The 20,504-nt window shown below is 38.9% G+C and overlaps 1 protein-coding gene across 9 annotated transcripts in view; it reads right to left on the minus strand.

The window, feature by feature from the left end:
• The window catches only part of LOC106941846 (transient receptor potential cation channel subfamily M member 3), an 89,920-nt gene that overhangs the window by 53,195 nt on the left and 16,221 nt on the right, over positions 1-20,504 (minus strand). For all 9 annotated transcript variants that reach the window (XM_015025027.1, XM_015024998.1, XM_015025012.1 and 6 more), the window contains exons 6-8: positions 6,979-7,153; positions 6,619-6,742; positions 669-741 (exon numbers count right to left, since the gene is read on the minus strand). In XM_015025027.1, the coding sequence (XP_014880513.1) occupies positions 669-741; positions 6,619-6,742; positions 6,979-7,153 (372 nt within the window). The remainder of the gene's footprint in view (positions 1-668; positions 742-6,618; positions 6,743-6,978; positions 7,154-20,504) is intronic.

Raw genomic sequence — 20,504 nt, forward strand, 5'->3', positions numbered from 1 at the left:
TTTTCAATTACAGTTCTTCTTTTCTAAACTGTTTTTTTTTTACACTTTTTTTTTTTATCTTAGCATGAAACAGGTCACAGTTACAGGAGGTCATATCCTGAAAGTATGTCAGAAAGTGTTTGTTTTGTACTTTAAATGTACAGTTTTTGTATATCCTATTCCGCAAAAGTAAACGGCATGTAGTCACACCACCTTGGGTTGCATGACATCATCATCAACACAAATCCCACTACTTGCACTAAAAAGATGCATTTTTAAATGTCTTGATATCTCTTCCAACAACAAATTTGCTTGTTTTGCAGTTCAATTTAACAGGTCGCAGGTATAAAAGGGTTCACAGACTATTCATGTTGGTTTCATTTTGACATCTCAAAATCTTGGCATTTTATCAGGGGTGTTTAAGCTTTTATATCAAATGAATTGTTGACTTTATCTACATGCTGAGAAGGCCAGCAGCTTTCTTTCCAAATAAAGCTTCACCTTGGGAATAAAAGGCTTTTGAGCAAATGCCTTTTCATAAATCTGGAGTTCAATGAGAACGCTTCTGAAGAAGAAGAAAAGACAATCTTTATTGCTCAAAAAGCTCTAAATATCTACAGTGATTGGGGGACATAACGTAATTGAAGCCACTCAAGCTCCAGCACACACACTTACATGACCTGACCTACCTTTGAGCAATGCAGTGAGGATGGCAAGGTCAATGTCCTGGTGACCCTCAGAGCCCATCCGGAAAACCGTTATCTGAGAGAAAATGAGAAAGACAGTCAGGAATAAACACGAGTAAGTGTCTGTTTTCAGAAGTGCCAATAAGTGTCTTTCCTCTTGAACTATTGTTGCTTCGGCAAGTGCATGAAGGCTTACAGCACAAAGAAAATCCAATCACAATAAGGAAGCCAGTGGAGTGCCTTCCTTTGCTGTATTAGACTCTTTCACTAAAAACACTGCTTCTGATGAAGAGAAGAGGAAAGAAGACAGGAGAGGAGAATTGATTGGGTGTACTGCACAAAACACCGGACTCTTGTACTGTCGCCAGTCTCCACGGAAAAAACATCACAAAGCTGAAACCCAGTCGATTCAATGAGAGGAGGGCATGAGGGGATTTGAGACGAAGGGATCTGAGAAGCTGAAAGAAAAGCGTGGAAAAAAATGGGGGATCAAGTGAATGGGAACTCCTGCTTCTATCCGGCACCAGAAACCATTGTTTCTTATTTGGTGTGTGTGTGTGTGCGTGTGTATTTCTGTAAAAACAAATAATAATAATAATTTCCTCATCATGTACTCCACAGCTACATTTAGCTGGATGATCCACTGATGCCGTGAAGTCACCTGAGAGGGGAAGCTGAGGAATACCCCAGTTTCTCAGGGCTTTTGAAGTCACATTTGTTTGTTACAGTGCTGAGCTGCAACACGGATGCAGGGGCACGTACGCATGCATGCATGTGTGGGCACATGATCCAATGTATGAATGTGTGAAAGGCACCTTGGGGGATCTTTGCATGGAAGAAAGTGTGTGTTCTGAATACCTAATGAGCTATTCCTCTAATCCCTACATCCATCCATCTCCTCCCACCTCCATGCCTGCAGCCCGCCAGCCCCGCCCCCTTTCCTGAATAGCTTCATTTTGTGGAGCTTCAGGAATCTGCAGGCTCTGCGTCTGCGATGGTTGCTTCCCTTTGGGAGATGCTGCAGTGTTGTGGGTTAAGTCTGTGCACACGGAGCAGCAGTCGTCTCATTCATCATTTGTACGCCGTGTGTATGCTGATGGGACGTCGCTTTGTTTTCTGACGGAATAGTGACACTTTGGCACCATAAAACCCAGGTGGTAGAATATGAGGGAGTTTTCATAAGCATGTGTGTGTGTGTGTGTGTGTGTGTGTGTGTGTGTGTCTACACACACAATACAGCATCTCTTTGCTTGAAGTTCAATAGAGATTAGTCCGATTACAGTGGATATGTGTAAGCATAAGTCTTCCCAGTCAAATGATGACTCGCTAGCAAAAACACTGAAATGCTGAGGAGGTCGTTACTACCTCCAGGGAGAGAACTAAAACATACAGGACAGACCCCCCAGTCATAGGTGTTACTCTTAGGTGTTTCTTTGAGGTGTACGGTTAACATTTTGCAGTGAATGGTGCTTTTAGGGGATATTCAGGTGTACTTATGTAGAGTCACCACTGCAAAATAAATAGCCTCGGTGACCAAACCCTTCTACTTCATCACTTTAACTGAATGCAAAAAATTAGAAAAATAGGGATGTGCAGGATCAAGCAAAGTGACAGAGTCCACCCACTCTTTATCGGCCGGCCGTCTGTACTGTGGTTTTGTCACCAGACTTTCTTTCAGAGTTAAAAAATAAAAATTATATAAATTTTATATTTTAAAACCTAGGATTTGCACAACAGGCTGAAATAACAGAACACCTCCCACACCCGACAGAGGCGGCATCCTTGTTTTTGGTGTTTGACGTCGTGAGGTCAACAAGGATGAGCATAAAATCCTCATTAGAATGCCACTTTGCGTCTGTTTTATCTGTCTTGACACATAGCGACTTTTAAAGGTTAAACCATGTGCATATATATCTTTGTAATATTCTTTTGAGATCAAGGGAACAAAAAAAACAAAAAACAAAAGACAGTTTCAGAGGGACATGGTTGCTAGCTTACACTTAATGTTTAAGGGGATTTTTGTTCTTCAATAAGTTTTCATTAATAAAGATTTCTGTTCCGGCTATTTGCCCGTCGTTCCCTGTTGTTTTTATGATAGCATATCAGGGAGTTTCCCTACACACGTTTCCTAAAACACACACACTGGCAGGGTATTATTGGTTGCCTTCAGGACTAGGATGGAATATTGTGCAGCAGAAGAACAATAATTACAGAAGATGTTCACATTTGGGTCTATTTTCAGCTCCCATATATGCCTCTACACAGACACCTCTATTCCCTTTTATTCCTCCGACCATCTGTTGCAGACACTCATCTCACAGCTCCTCCCACGCAACCTTACTATTGGACCGTCCAGTCCTTTGGCTTTTTTCTGTCTTCGTTGTCACTGTTCAGTTTATCCAATTACACCCTGAAGGTGACCCTTCGGGTACGGTTTACCTGTTATCACAGGGGATGTGCAGCATATCCTCTGTGACATTGCAATTGAGCTGCTTTAATCTCGACAGTCCTCCAGAGACTCGCCAATGAAGGCGAGCAAAATGTAAACAGACAGGTTTTCTATCCGCTGTTGTCCGTTTCGTCCGAGACACGGGTGTTGGGTATAGCACTTATTGCAAAACGAGCATATTTACAAATGTGGTGGACAAGAAAAGGTTGCTTCTGTGTTGAACTCGCATGCTTTTTATGTCCACGCTATAATTTCAGTTAAAAACAAACGTGGAGAGATAAAGATACGGTAAATTATCAATAAAATGTGGACGATGAAGTGAGAAGGAGAGAAGAGGAGGTTTGTTTGAAGCAGAAGAGATAAAAGAAGGATGAAGCTTTGACTCTGGACTGGAAAAAAACGGTGCAGTCCTTCTCGTTATGGTGCAGCTTTGTTGGGAAAATTTCTGCATCTTCAGCGTTGGTAATGTACAAAGTTTAAACATGCCACACAGACTGAACATCACACTTGAGCGGTTCGAGCTCGTTATAAAACATTTATCTTCATTTGATAGCCAAAGAGCGTACTGATCTTGCCACACATTCACAGACAACTAATGGCCAACGCCACACGAGCAAAAACACTTTTCCAGTACACTGAGCTCTCCAAATCCTTTCGTGGACAATACTTGAAGAAGGTCAACTCCCACAAATCTCTGGCACTGCATTCATGTTGAGAACATAAGTGTAAAACATTAAAAACTACTTGTCTATTTGTTATGGGGAAAATGCTAAGCGGTCGAGATTTTTTTTCTACTGCACAGTAAACAGAGGGATGCTCCCCTGCCGATAATGGTTTTGTTCTGTCCTTGCATCTCTGTTTGTGTCTTTATCTCTGCGCTGTAGCTCTTTTTTTTTTTTTTTCACTTTTCCTTCTTCCTCCAGCTCGCAGTCCATTTAAGTCACTCCTACTTTCCTTAATGTTCCTCGAACTCCTTCCTAGTTTCTCTTGTCAGGAAGGTTGAGGAACACCGTGGGCTGGAGAGTTCTATTCAATATTTAATCCAAATTAAACATATAAGGATGATTCTATGTTAAATTATTTATAGCGCACTCTGAGATGCCAACATGGCCATCTTGTGCTCTCCACCCCCCACCACTCATAAGGCAGGGGAGCGGGTGAAGAGAGGCGTCAATAGTCCAATAATTGGACAAAAAAAAAATTGGCTTCCTACATTTTTGGCAGCAGCAGTTGACTGGTAATGCTAAAGGGAGCCCAGTCTTGCAGGCCTGTTTATGCTACCTTTTGCAATGAGGATGGAAATGAAATGTGCCTATGCAGAAACATATTTTTTCCTTAATAATCAGCAAAATAGCAGAAAAAAAAATACAAGTGCTTCACAATTACATTTCCTGTGGAGGTTTTTCTCATCCCTGAGAGAATGTGTAGTTATTTTCCCATGTCACTTCTTAAACAATGCAAAAATATATGTATTTACTACTGGAAGTCTGCCAAATGAAAACCTTATTGGTTGCGCAGGTAATAATGAATATCTGGAGCTACAAAGAGCAATTTGAAGCAAATTCGCTGGAGGGGACAATACACCCCGTCTTCCCTCGGAGCACCTTGGGATCCTCCAACCGAACTGGAGGCTGTTGCTGGAGAGAGGGATGTCTAGGGTTACCAGCTTGACCCTTTGTCTCCGTGACTCAACCTCAGATAAGTGGTTTTCAAAGATAAAGTACCCAACTCTTTGCAATACCGTCTGCTGACTTCTCGCACGCCAATAAAACACACACACACACACAAGTCCATTTTCTTTTTCAATATCAGTTTGGATGGTAGCTATTTTTGTCGATATCTGACTTTTAGTGTTCATTTTCAATGTGACAGTGGTAACACTCTTGTTAGTTCACACACAGACAGTATCGGATCATCTGAACTTCACAGCTGCGACTGGCGAATGATTCACGCTCTGCTGTTCCGCTGCTCTTGTCGTTCAGAGGCTCTGTCAGTGTGAGCATCAGTCACTTGTTGGAATCCCGCAGAGGGTGAAATCAGTCCATTTACATGCTGCACAGCTATGACCAATTCAGGGCAACACAGAAAAGACTGTCTGTGAAAATGCATGTGTGCCTATTTCATATGCTTTGTTTCTGACCTTGTAGGATAGTGCTATTATAAAAGCAGAAGCACAAAAGAGAAGCGATGACTTAAAATGAATAACAGTGAAGGCTATTACTCTAATGCCTCTTTAAATGCTTGTCTTGTGGTTTTAGTGGCTCTGCAGGACTCCTGCTTTGCAATTTTGCAAAGAGTTAGATTTTAAGAAAATGCTGAGGTATGTGTATTTGCAGTTTATTAACAGGTAAATGACTAAATCAGTTGGGAAGTCCCCAAGCTGGCAGATATTTCCTCTATTTCTAAACACTTGGCTTAAATCAAGCTTGTGCGAAAGCAAAAACCAAACAAACAAACAAACAAAAAAAAAAGCAGCAAATACGCTAATATTGCTGCAGAGTGAAGACACAGTAAATGCTGCAGGCATTTTATACACCATAAAAAAAACATCACGCTATTATCTGTGCAAGAACAATGGTGCATGTGGGTGTGTTAGAAAAATATACAGTACCGCAGTGTGCTGGTTCAGCAGTAGCACGCCAAGACAAAACACAATCATGTTTCAGGTGCTTTACAGGAGATAACGTTGATTCTGCTCTTTCTTTTTTTTTTTTTTTTTTTTGGTGGGAGGTTGCTCACGTGAGCAGAGGAAGAAATGAAGAACTTCATCCACATCACGGGAAGGCCAAACATGCTTCTTCTTACGATTTCTTGTGATCAACATAATGAAACGCAACAAAAGGAAATCACATCAAATATCTTATGAATTAACAAAATAAATGTTGATTTGTTTTGCACACTTAAAGCTTCTAAGTACAAGATTTTTAGAAGTATTCATTTAAAGGTGATGAGGTTTCTTTTTCTTTTTCTCTCTGAATTAAAACAAAATTGACCGCAGTACAATCTAAAACATGCCAGACACCAACCCGCACCTGGTATAATACATATCCTAAGTAGATGACCGACATGACCACACTCGGCGTGTAACATGACCTGTGTTTTGAGGTAAACACTGCCAAAGGGATACAAGGTACAGGGCAGCAAATGTCATCTGAATACATCTGCATCTGCTTAACATACTTAAAGGACAAAATAATATCTGTTGTAATCCAAGTTTTACGATAAGGAAGCTTCATTTGTGCGGCGCGTTGCCACATTTATCCAGCAAACACCACAGTGTTAAGGGACAATGCCGTTTGCAGGTTAATGATGTGTGCGACGGCCTGACGTGTGTCAGACTTTGTGTTTTATTATTCCATCTAAGCACAGCCCGTTTAACTGGTTTTTACTGCATCTGCAGGCATGAATATGTATGAGCAGAGGTGCTGTAATTGTGTCTGTAATGAGCTGGGTTTTGCATGTAGTCAAATATAAAGAGCCCAAGTGGAAAGGAAAATGACTAACCAGTTCCTTCTTCTTCATGCACTCCATGAGGATGATGAACAGATGTTGGGCCTGTGTGCGGCTGTATGTGAAGGTCTTCTGGATGGTCACCAGCAGCTGGTCTCTAAGAGACTCATTAATTATGCTGTAAAGAGAGGAAGGAGCGGGAGAAGAGGGAAAACGTGAAAGAACAAAGTCAGATCGACAGCGCGAGGAAAACAAGAATATTAAATCTAATTATTGCTAAATAAAACCAAGGTTGACTGGGACGCTCGAGTCCAACGTGAGATGTTAAACAAACTAAATATAGGAAGCTGTTGTAGCTGTGGTGGGTGAATTTCTAACTATATTACTGTAACGTGTGCAGATGTGAGTGCATACCCTCCCTCCTCTGAGTATTTGTGTCCAAAGGCCAAGATGTCTGAGGCTCTCCCGCTGCCATCACACACCACCACAGGGACCGGAGGAGTGTCCCTGAGGTACTCCAGCACAATGGAGATCACATTAGGGCCTCCCTCCACGATAAGAGCCACCACTGGTACGCCCTGGCCGATCCCTGCACAGGAGAGGCGAGAGGCGAGGAGTAAATTTTAGGAAAGGAAGAACAGACAGAAACACACACGGGGGGAATACGAAGATGAAAATAGAAAGACGTCACTTCTTCTGCCAGATTGAACCAGTTTTCAGAAAAACCTAATAATTTATGATCAACACGATTAAAAAAAACAAACACTCATTTATTCTATCAAAACACTTTGTCATTACAGTAGAAAGTTTTTCAGAAACACTTTGTCATATTCATCCATAAGGAGACACATGTGCAACAACAATAATACACATTTTTGTTGTATTAGCAATATTTTTAATAGAAAATACTCACAGACACTAATGTCCAAGAGCAGTCGGATCATGTTGCGGTAGCACTAAACACAGCCGTGAACTGAGGGAACTCGGATCCCCTTTGGAACCATTTTTTTTTTCTGTATTAGTTTAACAGTCTGAACACATTCCACCCTGAGACAGTGAAGGGCCATCCACTGAAATAACACGACTCCCCTCAATGTCTCCCAGCTAAAAGCATTCTATAAACCTTGTTTTATTTTTGTAATTTCCAGCACATAACCAGAATACGAGCTGTAACGTGGTTTACATGCTTACCTACTTAATGAGGCGGTGCGGTGTCATAAAGGTGTGTTGAAAGCTGACAGGTCCAGGCAACAGTAGGATCTTTCTATGCTGTGTCATTTAATCTTCACAGTGTGTGTGTGTGTGTGAGAACTCCCTGAGCTGTGTGATCTCACTCATTATTTAATCCCTTTCGCTTTCCTCTTATTATCTGTCTACCTAAACTACAAAATTAAAACTCATCAGGTGTTTTGGAGCAAATACCCCCCCAAACATGCATATACTGTATAAAGCGAATCATAACTTTTCCGATCTCTATTTAACCTGAATGTAAGATATAATATCTTCTGCTCAAGGACAGAAGGCTAGAAATGTTTCGTTAGAACAGCTCAAATAATACCTTTCAAAGAGAAATCAAAACTGGCTTGAATCCGTACACGTCAAAGCTTTACATAGCTGAAAATAATGTTTTCAAGGGCACAGAAAATAATCAGTTCATGAGTTAAATTAAAACTTAGTGCATTAAAAACATGCGTAATTTTGATATGAAGGGTTTTGCCGAAAGCTGTTCCTAACCTTAACCTCCAGTCTGTAGTTGAATTGTCATTACCCCAGTGAAAGTCCCAAAACGCATGCAAACAATTAGGTTTATTTCTGTCACTCCCTTCAAGGGACTCAGTGGGTTCACTTCTTTAAGCCATATCCCCAACATCTTGCTCCTTCCATTTTCTGATCAAATTTTCCCCTCCACATCCATCCACTCCTACCCCTTTCTGCTTCGCATGGTGCTTGTGTTTTATGCTGCTGGTTTGTCTCTTCTAATTCAAAAGCCATGTCACTGCCTCATCTTCCCCTTATGCACTCTCGTCCTCGTCTGCATAATTCACAGAAGAGAGGAAGCACCAGCGCACAAATCCATGCCTACTGTATGCACACACTGGGGCATGCAAGCACTCCTTTTCGGGATTGCACCCACGAATGTGCAGCGCCTCGCGCAGCCTTGTGTGGCCTTGCAACAGGGACAGTTACATAAGGAGAATATTTTAGGGGTCTTGCCTACTTCAAAGAGATACCGCGTCACTGTGCCATGCCACATCACACAGCCGTACATCAACGGGGCAGAATGCGAAAGAGCGGCAAAGTGGTGACTTGCGTTTTCCAAAAAAAACGATTTCCCATTTCCTTTGGATGTCTGCTTGTCCTGTTCTTTCCTGCATACGTGTTTGCATGCGAGGTTGCAGCTGCGCGAGATCAAACATTGATATTGATATTGATGACTTTGGAGCTTTGGAGGCGATGTTGTAGTAGCTAAAGTGGATTTTTGTTCAACTGAAACCCACCGAGGAGCAGATGAGGAGGAGAAAGCACAGCTGTGTCATGGTTAATTGGGAAAAGGAAACTCTGCCTGTGTGCACGCAAACACACACACACACACACACACACACACACACACACACATACACACACACGCGCAGAGATGAGCAAATTTACAGTCATACAAATACTGAAAAACACTCAATTTAAAGCTTTTGCAATACTTTCAGTAGAAGCCACCTTTTAATTAATAACCACAAGCTTCATAATTTAATTATCTTTGTAGAACATTAGACATTTTCATTAAATGATATCAGAAAAACACAGAAAAGCGAATGATTGTTTTTGTGAGCCATATTGCCGCACTTCTCAAACTTGACTGAACCTGATTCGCTGCGTGCCAGCTGCTCATTGCTCAAGCATTGTTCTGCTCTAAAAAAAGCATGAAAGTGTTTTCCAAATCTCATCCGCTTCATAACTTAACATCCTCAGGAAAGCCTTAATTCACACAAAAAAACAAACTGGTTACAAATTAAATCTTGGTCAAAGTCTAGCCTGCTCAAAACTGTTTGTGCTTAGCAATATTTTCAAAGACACTCTAGAGTCCAGTGGGTATTACAGTCAAAAGCAAGTTTGATTGATTCAGAGAAAAACAAACCAATTACAGTAAGTTCTCAGATTTGGAAAGCACAAAGAGTCCAGTGAGACTTTTTATGCTGGTTCGCTTGTAAACGACTGATTTAACTGAAAGGGTCATTGATTGTGAAACTAAATTTTCTTCAAGTTAAAGTTTTGCCTTACATGGGCAGATGCAGGTTTCTGTTAGATATTATTGTGGTATAAAAGGAGAAGATCATACGCTGATCTTCCCTGCCCATAAAGCTTTACTTTATCTGGTTGGATTTCACTCACAACAGTGAGAAACTGATGCCAGATGTCAGATTTGCTTTGTAGAAAAGATTTGGTTTAATATTCTACCTTGGCCCCTCCCAAGGTTCTAATTTTCTTTGTGAGAAAAACCATTTGACACTGAATTAATTATTTGCTTTTGACAGTAACTCTCCCACATTTACCGACTATTAAATATGCAATAATGAAGTGTTACTTCCCGGATAAGGATGTTTTTGTGTGCAGTGACATATACGGTGTTCTGCACTAGGATCCTCCTTCTAAGTAATTGGTTGCGACACAAAAATATTCAAGCCAATCATCAATCAGCAGCAGACACAAAGGAGTGCACTGCTGAACCATTTGGCCCCATAGCAACAATTGTTTGTTGTAAAGGGATGGACATCTATTGTAAAGTTCTTGTGATCTGAATATTTGGTCACATTGGTTTATAGGAAAGAGCTGCCAATTTGTTTATTTCAAAAAGATTTCGTATTTAGGTGATTATTAAGAGGGTTGAGATATGTGTTTTTTTTTTGTTTGTTGTTTTTTTTTGAGGCTTGACAAGATAAAAAAAATTGAGTTTACTTTGGGGTCTTTTATTTGTTTTGTTGGCCTGAGAAACTAAATCCCAATGTATTTTCAAACAGAAGATAAGCAGCAAATGAATGGCCTAAAGGCAGATAAAACATTTCAGATAGCCGTGCCTCATTATCTCACCATCTAGACTTATATTAGTCCCTATTTCCTCTAGAACAGCTAAGGTGCGTAATTACAGCGGAGAAAGAAATTGTTAAACAACTAATCTAGTTATGGTACGAAGCTACCGAGGGCTTTTTGTCGTTTCGACTCATTATTGTTCAAGGTGTTATTGTTCTGCATCTGCTAACAGAAGGTCTCATCTTTCTTTATGTCTCACTCTCAAAAGCAATCCCCAGACATATAAGGCTTCTTTGTAAAGTGTTGAGAATTTATGGCCAAGTGCTGCTGTGGATGATTAGCATCTCCCATGGTGGCAATGAATACAGATTGCCTAAACACAGCAGTCCACGACTGCCAACAACAAATTTAGCTTTCAGAAATATTATTTCCCAAATGTATTAACAGCCTAACAGACTGTACGCTGTGATGCCGATGAGGATTTTTACCAAAGAAATCTGACAAAACAGAGATATTGGCGTGAGTCAAGATGTTTTCGCCATTTGAATGTCTGATGAAGTAACCTAAAAAACTACATATATCTTTTTTTGTCTAACAGTACCTTGTTTTGTGTCAAAGTGATTGTGTAAAAATAATCCTGGATGCAGTTTGTAGACATTGTTGTAGCTTTTATGTTTTTGTTTGTTGGAAATAGACTTATATGAAGTGTTTTGGTTGTGTTCATAATTTCTGAGCAGCATGGCAGAGCAGGGGTTAGCGCTGTCGTCTCACGATATTGAGGTCAAGAAGTCCTGGTTTTTTAGGCCTTGGCTGGAGGCTTTCTGTGTGGAGTTGCCACGCTCTCCACATGGATCCACGGGTTTTCTGCAGGTACTCTGGCTAGTTTCCATGAGGAGATTTTCTAGCTCTGAATTCCCCTTAAGTGAAAGTGTTTCCATGAATAGTCACTCACTCTCTGTGATGGACTGGATCTGTCCAGAAAGTAAACTGCCTCTTGGCCAATGACTGACCAGAGATGCTCCAGCTGTCCCCTTTTCTTTTCCACTCAGCCCAGAAAGCTGAGACTAAAATTGTCTAAATAAATTCATGAAATAATAGACTTGGGAAGAGCTTTAGTTCTGTAAGAAATGTGCTGTATATAACCAAAAGTGAGTCAATTGTGAAAAATGAACACACATGCAGTTACCGTATTTTCCGCACTATAAGGCGCACCTAAAAACCTTCAATTTCCTCAAAAGCCGACAGTGCGCCTTATAATCCTGTGCACCTTATATATGGACCAATATTGAGCCACAACGGAAGAGGGACAGAGACAGTTAATCTGTGTTACCCAGAAAGCAGTTGGGCGCAATATCGCAACAGCAACAGCAACACCAACACCGTGAGTGAAACAATGACTGGGGCAGGCTACTATATAAAGTACTTGGGGACCACTTTTTTGTTATTACACGTATTTGTAGGATATAGGTTCAAATACGGGACGAGTGGCAACCGTAACTGTATCGTCTCTTCTATGCTCCTTATATATGAAAAAAGTTATAAAATACGCCATTCATTGAAGGTGCGGTACTTTGTATTTAATGATCTGTAGTCTTGGATTGAGATAAAAATTATTGTTTAACAGTGGAAAAATGTTTTGACAGAGACTCAAATGCTTAACATTTGTATTGATTTAATGTGAATTATATCATAAAGATTACTCAATAATAATAATAAAAAAAAAAGTTCTTTGATGCAGTAACTCAAGACATTAGCCAGGAAATTAAAATTTGGGTGTAAATCTGTCTTTCAAAATAGTAGTTCTTTCAAATACTAAAGAGATGTTTGCAAATTTCCAAATCTGAAGAAAGCAAAATACACTGTGCTCTATTTATTTAGCAAAAAGAAATCAGTTTAGTAACCCTAAACAATATAAAAGAAAAAAGCTTTGGACAGGTTCATTGTCCGACAATGAGATAAACGGTGGTGGTTTTAATAAAGTTTAAATACCTGGTTCCAACTGTATGTGATGTATATATTCTTCCAGAATATGATGTCCAGGAAACAAATAATTATTTTTTTTAATGCTCAACTCTGTACAGAAACATTTTCTGGATCTTTTGAGTCTCTAAAATGAGCAAAAGTGTGAATTTTGTTTATTCCAAACCTAAAACTGCTGAGACTCGTGAGAAACTGTATTTCTTAATCTCTTACTTTCCATTTCTCATAAGAAAAGAAACAAAAAAAAACAGCAAATATAATTTCTTTAATTTTTGCTGTTGAGAATTGTGACAGAAATATGTAACTTATTCTACTGCACACCATGTATTAAGATTTTTTTATATGCTAAATGTGTAAAAAGGTGGATGCACTTAAGAAAAGATTGAAAGTAGTTCAAGCTTATAAATGTCTTAATTCATTCATCCTTGCAGACGAGAAAGTAATGAGGAACAGCGGGAAATTTTGTAGAAACAAAAAGTAGGGAGAACACGAGACACACATAATGTGCTTAAATGGTCCCAATTAAAGACACCAGCGATGACTCATCTTCCCTGTTTGAGTGTAGAGCCATGTTTTAGTTGTGTGGGGTTTGCCCTTGTACATGGGAAATAAGTATCAGTGTTTGGAGGAGGAGTACTGGATAATGAAGCTGCTTCATAACTCAACAACAAATGAGAAAGTGCTGAAAAAATAAAATAACATTAATAAAATGATAACATAAGTGTATATCTTCTCTAAAACCTTTTCTCACTTTTTTTTCCTAATATTCTAACCTGGCCTGTTATTTAAACCAAATAGTTGTTTTCCACTATGAACAGAGTGGCACCATAAACCAACATCCATCATACTGCAAATTGCCCTCTGTTACAAATAACATAGGAAGAAAAGCTTCCCCAACATTACCTTCTGCCACATGAGATAGTTCAAAATGTGTCACTTTATTTTGGACTGAGCCAGACTACCCCTGTTTATGTCAGGATTTTTCAAAAAAAAAAAAAAAAAAAACTCTCTCCGGAATGAACATCAAAATTCAGAGACTCCATGTTTTACCACATGTAGGTACAGAGGTGGTACCTAAACCTCTGGAGTCACCAAAAACCTAAAACCTCTGGAACCGAGTCATAAACTTTCTGATTGCAAGATGACTACTCTTCCCAGAGCCGCCCCACTTAGGATGCTCATATATTTTTTAAAGCACTTTATAGTTTCATCCCCAGATGGCCAGAGAATCTTTGAGAGCAGAAAGAAATTAAAGAAGATGGCGGCATGACGGAAAAGTAAATATGCTCCCTCTTGATGGAGTAGGACACTGTCAGTTTTACACCCTTCATCTCAGCATGCTAGCACTATAGAAAACAAGACCACAGCAAAGGCAACACACGCACACGCACACTTAATTATTTCATGTTCACACGGGAGTACAACATATTTTTAAATCTGCTAATATAATAAACTTGTGTAGTCACTGCAATAGCATGCTTTATTAACTTGATTTTTGATGTTTGAGTTTATTCTTGATGTTCTGTTTTCATAATTCTGGAGAACACAATGTCCATTGTACATAATATTGATTTCTGATAAGTTCTCTCCGTAATGAATAACCTATTTAATCTTTTAACTTGGTTTATGTTGTGCAATGTTCTGGACAATAAGATAGAAGCACCTAACAGTGACTGCTTGGATTTCCACCTACGATCCATTTCAACTGAACCTCTTAGCCATACATGTATATTTAAAATGTGGTCGAAAAACCTTCACTCACACACAGTTTACAGTCAGCAAAGGGCTCCAAAACCAGTAAAAAGCTTCTAGTGAATCAAGATGTTTGCCCTCATTCACTTTACGCATTTTGGATCAATCAGATAGCATTCACACATGAAAAGAACTTAATGTGAGTGCAAATGCACCAGCCAAAGCGCAAATGCTCCCTGACCTTTATGAATGAATATTTACCCACAAAAAGGAAAAATCAGAGAAGGTGTAAAATGCATTAATGTTCTCGAGACATGTACACGCTGTCAGGTTTGATCCATTTTAGTTGTGTTTGGGTCAGCTGCTTCTGGATGAACCTTCTTGCAAATTCTGCTCACTGCGACGACGTCGCATGGAAATTTGTAGTGATGTTCTCTCCCAAGTTGACTGGGTGAACTGGGAAAAATTATATGAAATTTTTGCCAGGTTGGCTGCAAGTGCAAAGAAGACTTTTAATGGGTATTTCTTAACAGTGATTTTCTTATTACTCAAAGAAGGCACGATTTAAAGTGCACTACAAAAGGTTTTTATGTATATACATTCTCCTTCCTGAAATGTGGATTTGTGCAGCTTTTCCAGAGTTACTTAAAAACTACATGCAAAATTCAATAAAATATATTGAATTGACATTTTAATTAGGTGTATCAGATCAACGAAGATTAAATAAAACTCTGGCACAACTGCTTTGTAAATTATATGAAAACAATATGAGTACATTTCCTTCTAGTTTACAAATAAGCACAACCTTCTTCACATATGATGCTAATAAACATCTGGTTGTAATATTAAAAATCTAAATTAAGGTCTAAAAGTACTACTACTTTTATAAGCATCAATTTCACAATTTTATTTTTTTTTTGTCTACTGTCTTCCTACACACCAGAGGTGTAAATAATAGAGGTGCAAATAAAACTGGTCTTCATGATATAAAAGCCGTTCAGTACATGCTAAGCATCTTCAATCAAAGAAAAAAAGGTTAATTTTTTGAAACCACTTTCCACACCACTGGCCATGAACCGAAATTCTGTCCACGCTTCATGAAATGTTGTCACTGACGCACATCCTCAACCTGGAACCATACCTGGAGCAAGTCTTGCATCCAACCAACTCCTGACTCCGTTATCTCTCTGCCACAGGGTTGAACACTCAGGCCGTTCAGGTTAATCATTTTGACGTGTTTTTTTTTTCCCCCTGCACAAACATATCTTACCCCCCGCCACCTTTCCTACCTCAGTTGTTGCACTCAATAGTTTTCAAATGTTTTATATGCTGATCTGCACCAAGCAGTCAGATAAATAACATACTTGAGGGGAGCGGCACTGTTACTGTGATAAGCTAATATTTATTAAAAATAAAAGCCTGAGCTAAATTTACATTTAAACGTTTGAATGATAACCTTGTAAAAAGGCACACAGTAGTGCATAACTGGAAGAAAAAAATGTGTTAAATTGATTTCATTCATTATAATTTTGATCTTTACTCTAAAACTCAAATAAAATCCATTCCAGCCACCTTCCAAAGTTTTCTAACAAAGTAAACATTACAGATTTTCTGTGAGGACCACAGAAGTGTTTAGAGGATATTGGTGAACAAACAGCAACATGGAGACCCAGGAACACATCAGGAGGGATGCAGATGCAGAGAGGTTCAAAGCCAAAGCAGTGTTAGATTAGATACCAATATTCCAGGCTTTTAACATCTCATAGAGCTCTGTTCAATCTGTTCAAACAGAACGACAACGGCACAAGTCAAAACATACCAAGACACGACTGTCAAACCACACACTAGAGCCAGGCAAAGAAACCATAAATCAAAGAAAACAGCTAGGAAGGTTCATTGTTTCTCTAGAAGAGCTGCAGAGATCCATTTTACTCAGTTAGGAAAATCTGTCAGCATGACAACGATTAGCCTTGTGCTCCATTAAGCGGCTCTTGTGTCTGTTGTGGCTGAAATGTCGTAACTTCCGGAGACAAATGGGGACGTGGTAAAGAAAGGAAAGTGTCAGGAAAATGTGAGTCAATCTTAACTAATTATTTAATTAATATTTTTAATGTTGCAATTTTTCCCCCCCTGAGAATAAAACATGTTCACTTGTAAAAACGTCCCATTCAAAATTCTGACCTTTTTTCAATTGAGTGTGGGAAGATTTTTCAAAAGGAGTTTTTCAGACCCTCATCATCCAACCTTTCTGAGCTTGAGGTATTGTGCAAAGAAGAATGGACATAATTCCCATTCCCTTACATGTTTGAAGCTGGAAGAAACATCTTCCAAAACCTCTGCAGCTGGAGTTGCAGCGAAATGTGGTCCTACGAAACATTAATTCATTTGGCCTGAATACAAATGCAAGCTGCACTTCTTAGTTTGTAATATTTTAAAAACCACATGTCCTTCTTTTTTCATTTCAAAATTCTGCCCTAATCTGAACATTGAAGGGACATACCTCACAACAAAGAGCAGATATTAGAGCAAACATCTGAGAAAATCACATTTTATCCAGACATTTATTGTGCTTGAATGTAAGAGTGTTACAACCTAGTTGGCTTCCCATGTAGAAAAGCTTAACTTGTATAAAAAGCTGTCCCGCAGCGAAGGTCAACATATCATGGCTAATCTACAACACAAGGCCTTATGGCTTCAAGATTCAATTACTTTATCTACTTTCTTTTTACCTACCCTGTGATTAATGAAAGTCCAGCCACAGGAAGGAGGACCAGTGAAGGTTACACTGCTGTTCACGCATGCAAATGCCAGCAGGTATGCACACAATCAGACATTAATGTGCCACGGTTTCACTATTTAGCATAATTTTGGTAAAACTGCACGGAGATGATTTCCTCGCAGTGAACTGTTGTTTCTCAAATGCCTTTATGTAACGGCTACAAATCAAGAAGTTTTAGCTTGTGAAAGCCCGTAGAAACAAGAACACAAAATGAAAGAAGAATTAAATCATTTTTGTTCACCTAACAGCGATAATAAGAAATCATTCATGCATGAAGTTAGTTTTATTGCATCTCTGCTCCTTCTCATTTTTACTTTTTATATTTTAAGTAGCAACATCCCAAGGTAATAAATTATTTCACCGACTGTGTCTTCTGCTTTTACTTTGGACATTAAATTCTCAGCCCTTACTTTATAAATCTTCTTGGACATCTTCTAACTGTTTTTTTTCCCCCCTTGCTTCTATGAAACATGTATTTGATTAGACTGCAGTGGCCATAACTTATCATTAGATCTGTGCTGTTGGTGTTGAGAGAACTGTCCTGAAGATAGAAGGGATTTTATGCTTTCCCACGTTTCGTATATGAAGTACCTCCTAATTTTTGCATAATCTGACAAAAACAGATATACAGTTCTGTTCTAAGTGATACTTTTGTGCTTAAAAACAGTGGATGTGCCAAATACTTTTAAAAATTTACATTTTCACATGAAGCATTCCATTACAAATCAAAATATCAATAAAAATGTTTGCTAACACTTTATTTGAAGGGGGTGAATAAGACTGTCGTGACACTTTCATAAACATGTCATAACACCTGTCATGAGCATAAATAAGTCTTCATGAATATTTATGACTGTTGTCATAAAGCGTCATTCGGTAAATTGACACTTTTAATACAATTTTGACATTATTCAAAATGTCTTTATGACATCTTGACATTAACCAAGAAATCATTACTGTTTAAACTTTACCGTTAATAACATAAAGATATCTAATTTTTATAGTGCAATCAGTAATACTTTTATAACAAATTGACATCAGTAATGATTTCTTGGTCATGTTCATGACAGGTGTTTATGACAGTGTCATGACAGTCTTATTCACCCCCCTTCAAATAAAGTGTTACCAAATGTTTCAATGTGTGATCAGTCTGCACAAAGAAAGAACAAGTATTAAAAAACGTCTGCTTGCTTCATATATTTCCAGCTTTTCTAGCACTGGACCACTGAGCTTGTTTTAGTTTTTGGGGTTTGTCTGACAAGCTGCCTGAGGCCCACAGACCCAAACAGAACAAACTGTTATCAGTTAGTTTACAAAATGTTGCTCAATGTCTCTTAAGGTCTGTCAAAGTCGTGTTTGGCTAACTGCAACTTCTTCATCTCATTCCATCTCTACATCTTTACCTATCGCCCGACAGAGTTTGGACTCTGTGGATACCATTAAAAAGCAGCTTCCAAGAGGTTTTGAGTTACACTTGAGATTTTATAAAATGAAATCATTATGCTTTGCTTTCTGTAATGTACATTGTAGTGGATTTTGTCGAGTTGCCCTTTTTGTTCAATAGTTTGTGACGTCGGTCTGTGAGAACAAGTCACATAAACTTTCACTAACTTACTTACCAACTTTATGACAATAGTTTGGCTTCAGATCCTTGTTACAGCCCTCACAGGTAAGCTGAATATTGTATATTCATTATAACCATTCTTCCATGATTGACCATAGTTTTTCTCTCCTTCCCACCCCCCCACCCTTTTCCTTATGTTTTTGGTCTCTTTTGTAAGACATCTGAAATCAATTTAGCCAACATGTTTTTCAGTTCTTCATAATTTGTCCCCTCTAATCAGCTGTTTACTCTAAAAACAGATCTTTAAAACTGTTTTACTCTGATGCACCATAAGCAGCATGTAGAACATTTGCTGCCTTGGTCCCTAACTTAAGGTCGACAGTTTAACACTGCTTCTCATTCTCAGAATGAATGACCTCAGTGATAAAAGTCCACACTGCTATTATTTGGAACACTCCCCTTTAAATTAATGACTCAATTACACAGAGTCAGCAGAATGCATCTCATGACCAATTGGTCTGTTGCTTTCAAACTTCTAGAATAGCTACTGATAAATATTTGCCAACGTAAAAGTATAATTTATCCATCCATTTTCTATACACCCTTGTCCGTTAGTGGGGTTGGGAGGGTTGCTGGTGCCGAACGTTTCGGGCGAGAGGCGGGGTCACCCCGGACAGGTCGCCAGTCTGCCTCAGACAGTATAATTTATACCAAACCAAAAACACTGATCTGTTGATTCTGATTTTGTCTCTTTTTTTAATGTAATTTGGACTTTGAGTCTGTAATAAATCTGTCTGTCTGTCTACTGATCATTCTGGCAACTGATCTTGACTATTTGCATTTTGTGCAAGTATTTGTATGACTTGATAAATTTCCAAAGTAGTGTCTACTGTTTACACAACACTCTTAAAAGCAACAAAGCTGCATGTAGGCTCACTTGTCTATACAAGTTTTATCAAGCTACATAACTCATTCACTGGTTCCATTCACCAATCCGTCAAAATTTTCTGTCGTAGGACGTTTATTTATTCACACTTTCCGGTTTGAAAGGTGTAAGTATGGAAAGTGTGCAGAGACAAAAACAAACTCAGTTTCCAAATGTGGTACTGAAATGTTCAGGAACTTCAAAGCTGGGCTCCAGTGAGATTGGACATATGCCACCTACGCTTTTAAGCCTTTACTGGGAATTGAACAACGTTCATTATCTTTTAAATATCCCATAACGATGAAGTGTCCAAGTAAATAAAATGATCATGACCTGAAGTAACTGAAGTAACATTTGAAGTTTGTTTTATTTCTTTTATTTCTGCTAATCAACAGACAAAAACACTTGTGTGCTCCAGATGGCTGATTCTTATACTGTATTTAAAGGTTGTTGTGCTGAGAACCCCATTTATGTTGATGGCTATTTGATGGAAAATCACACACAGCTGCAGCAGGATTAGAAGCAGGACTGGCAAGAAACAAAACACTGCAGGAAAATATTAAGCACACCTCGCTCATTTTATCTCATGTCTGTGTGCCGGTTAAGATCAGAAAAAAAAGAGCTTGTAGTTCATGTGATCTGCAAAAATCCATGCTCGACTAACTGAGGCACCTTTTCCCCTCCTCACTTTTTTTTGTGCCTCTTTTTGTGACAGCACCTCAGGCCAAAACTTAGATCCGGCAGGAGGAATCGGTGTGAGGAAAATTCATGCAGTCAACAGCTAACCATGCACAGGTAATCAAATCAAGAAATGACCCTTGTCTGCACAAGGCGCAGCAGTCAGGAGAAAATAACATGCACACAGTAATTTGGAGTATGACACATAGACCTTTAACCCTCTTAAGACCATAATTGTAACTGGGGCGCCTGGTATTTTTCTGATTTTATGGCTGTAAAATTCTCCAAAAATGTGCAATGAG

Source organism: Poecilia latipinna, unplaced genomic scaffold (genome assembly GCF_001443285.1).
Source record: "Poecilia latipinna isolate Pla-1442-1.1 unplaced genomic scaffold, P_latipinna-1.0 Scaffold94, whole genome shotgun sequence".
In the NCBI taxonomy this organism is placed as follows: domain Eukaryota; kingdom Metazoa; phylum Chordata; class Actinopteri; order Cyprinodontiformes; family Poeciliidae; genus Poecilia; species Poecilia latipinna.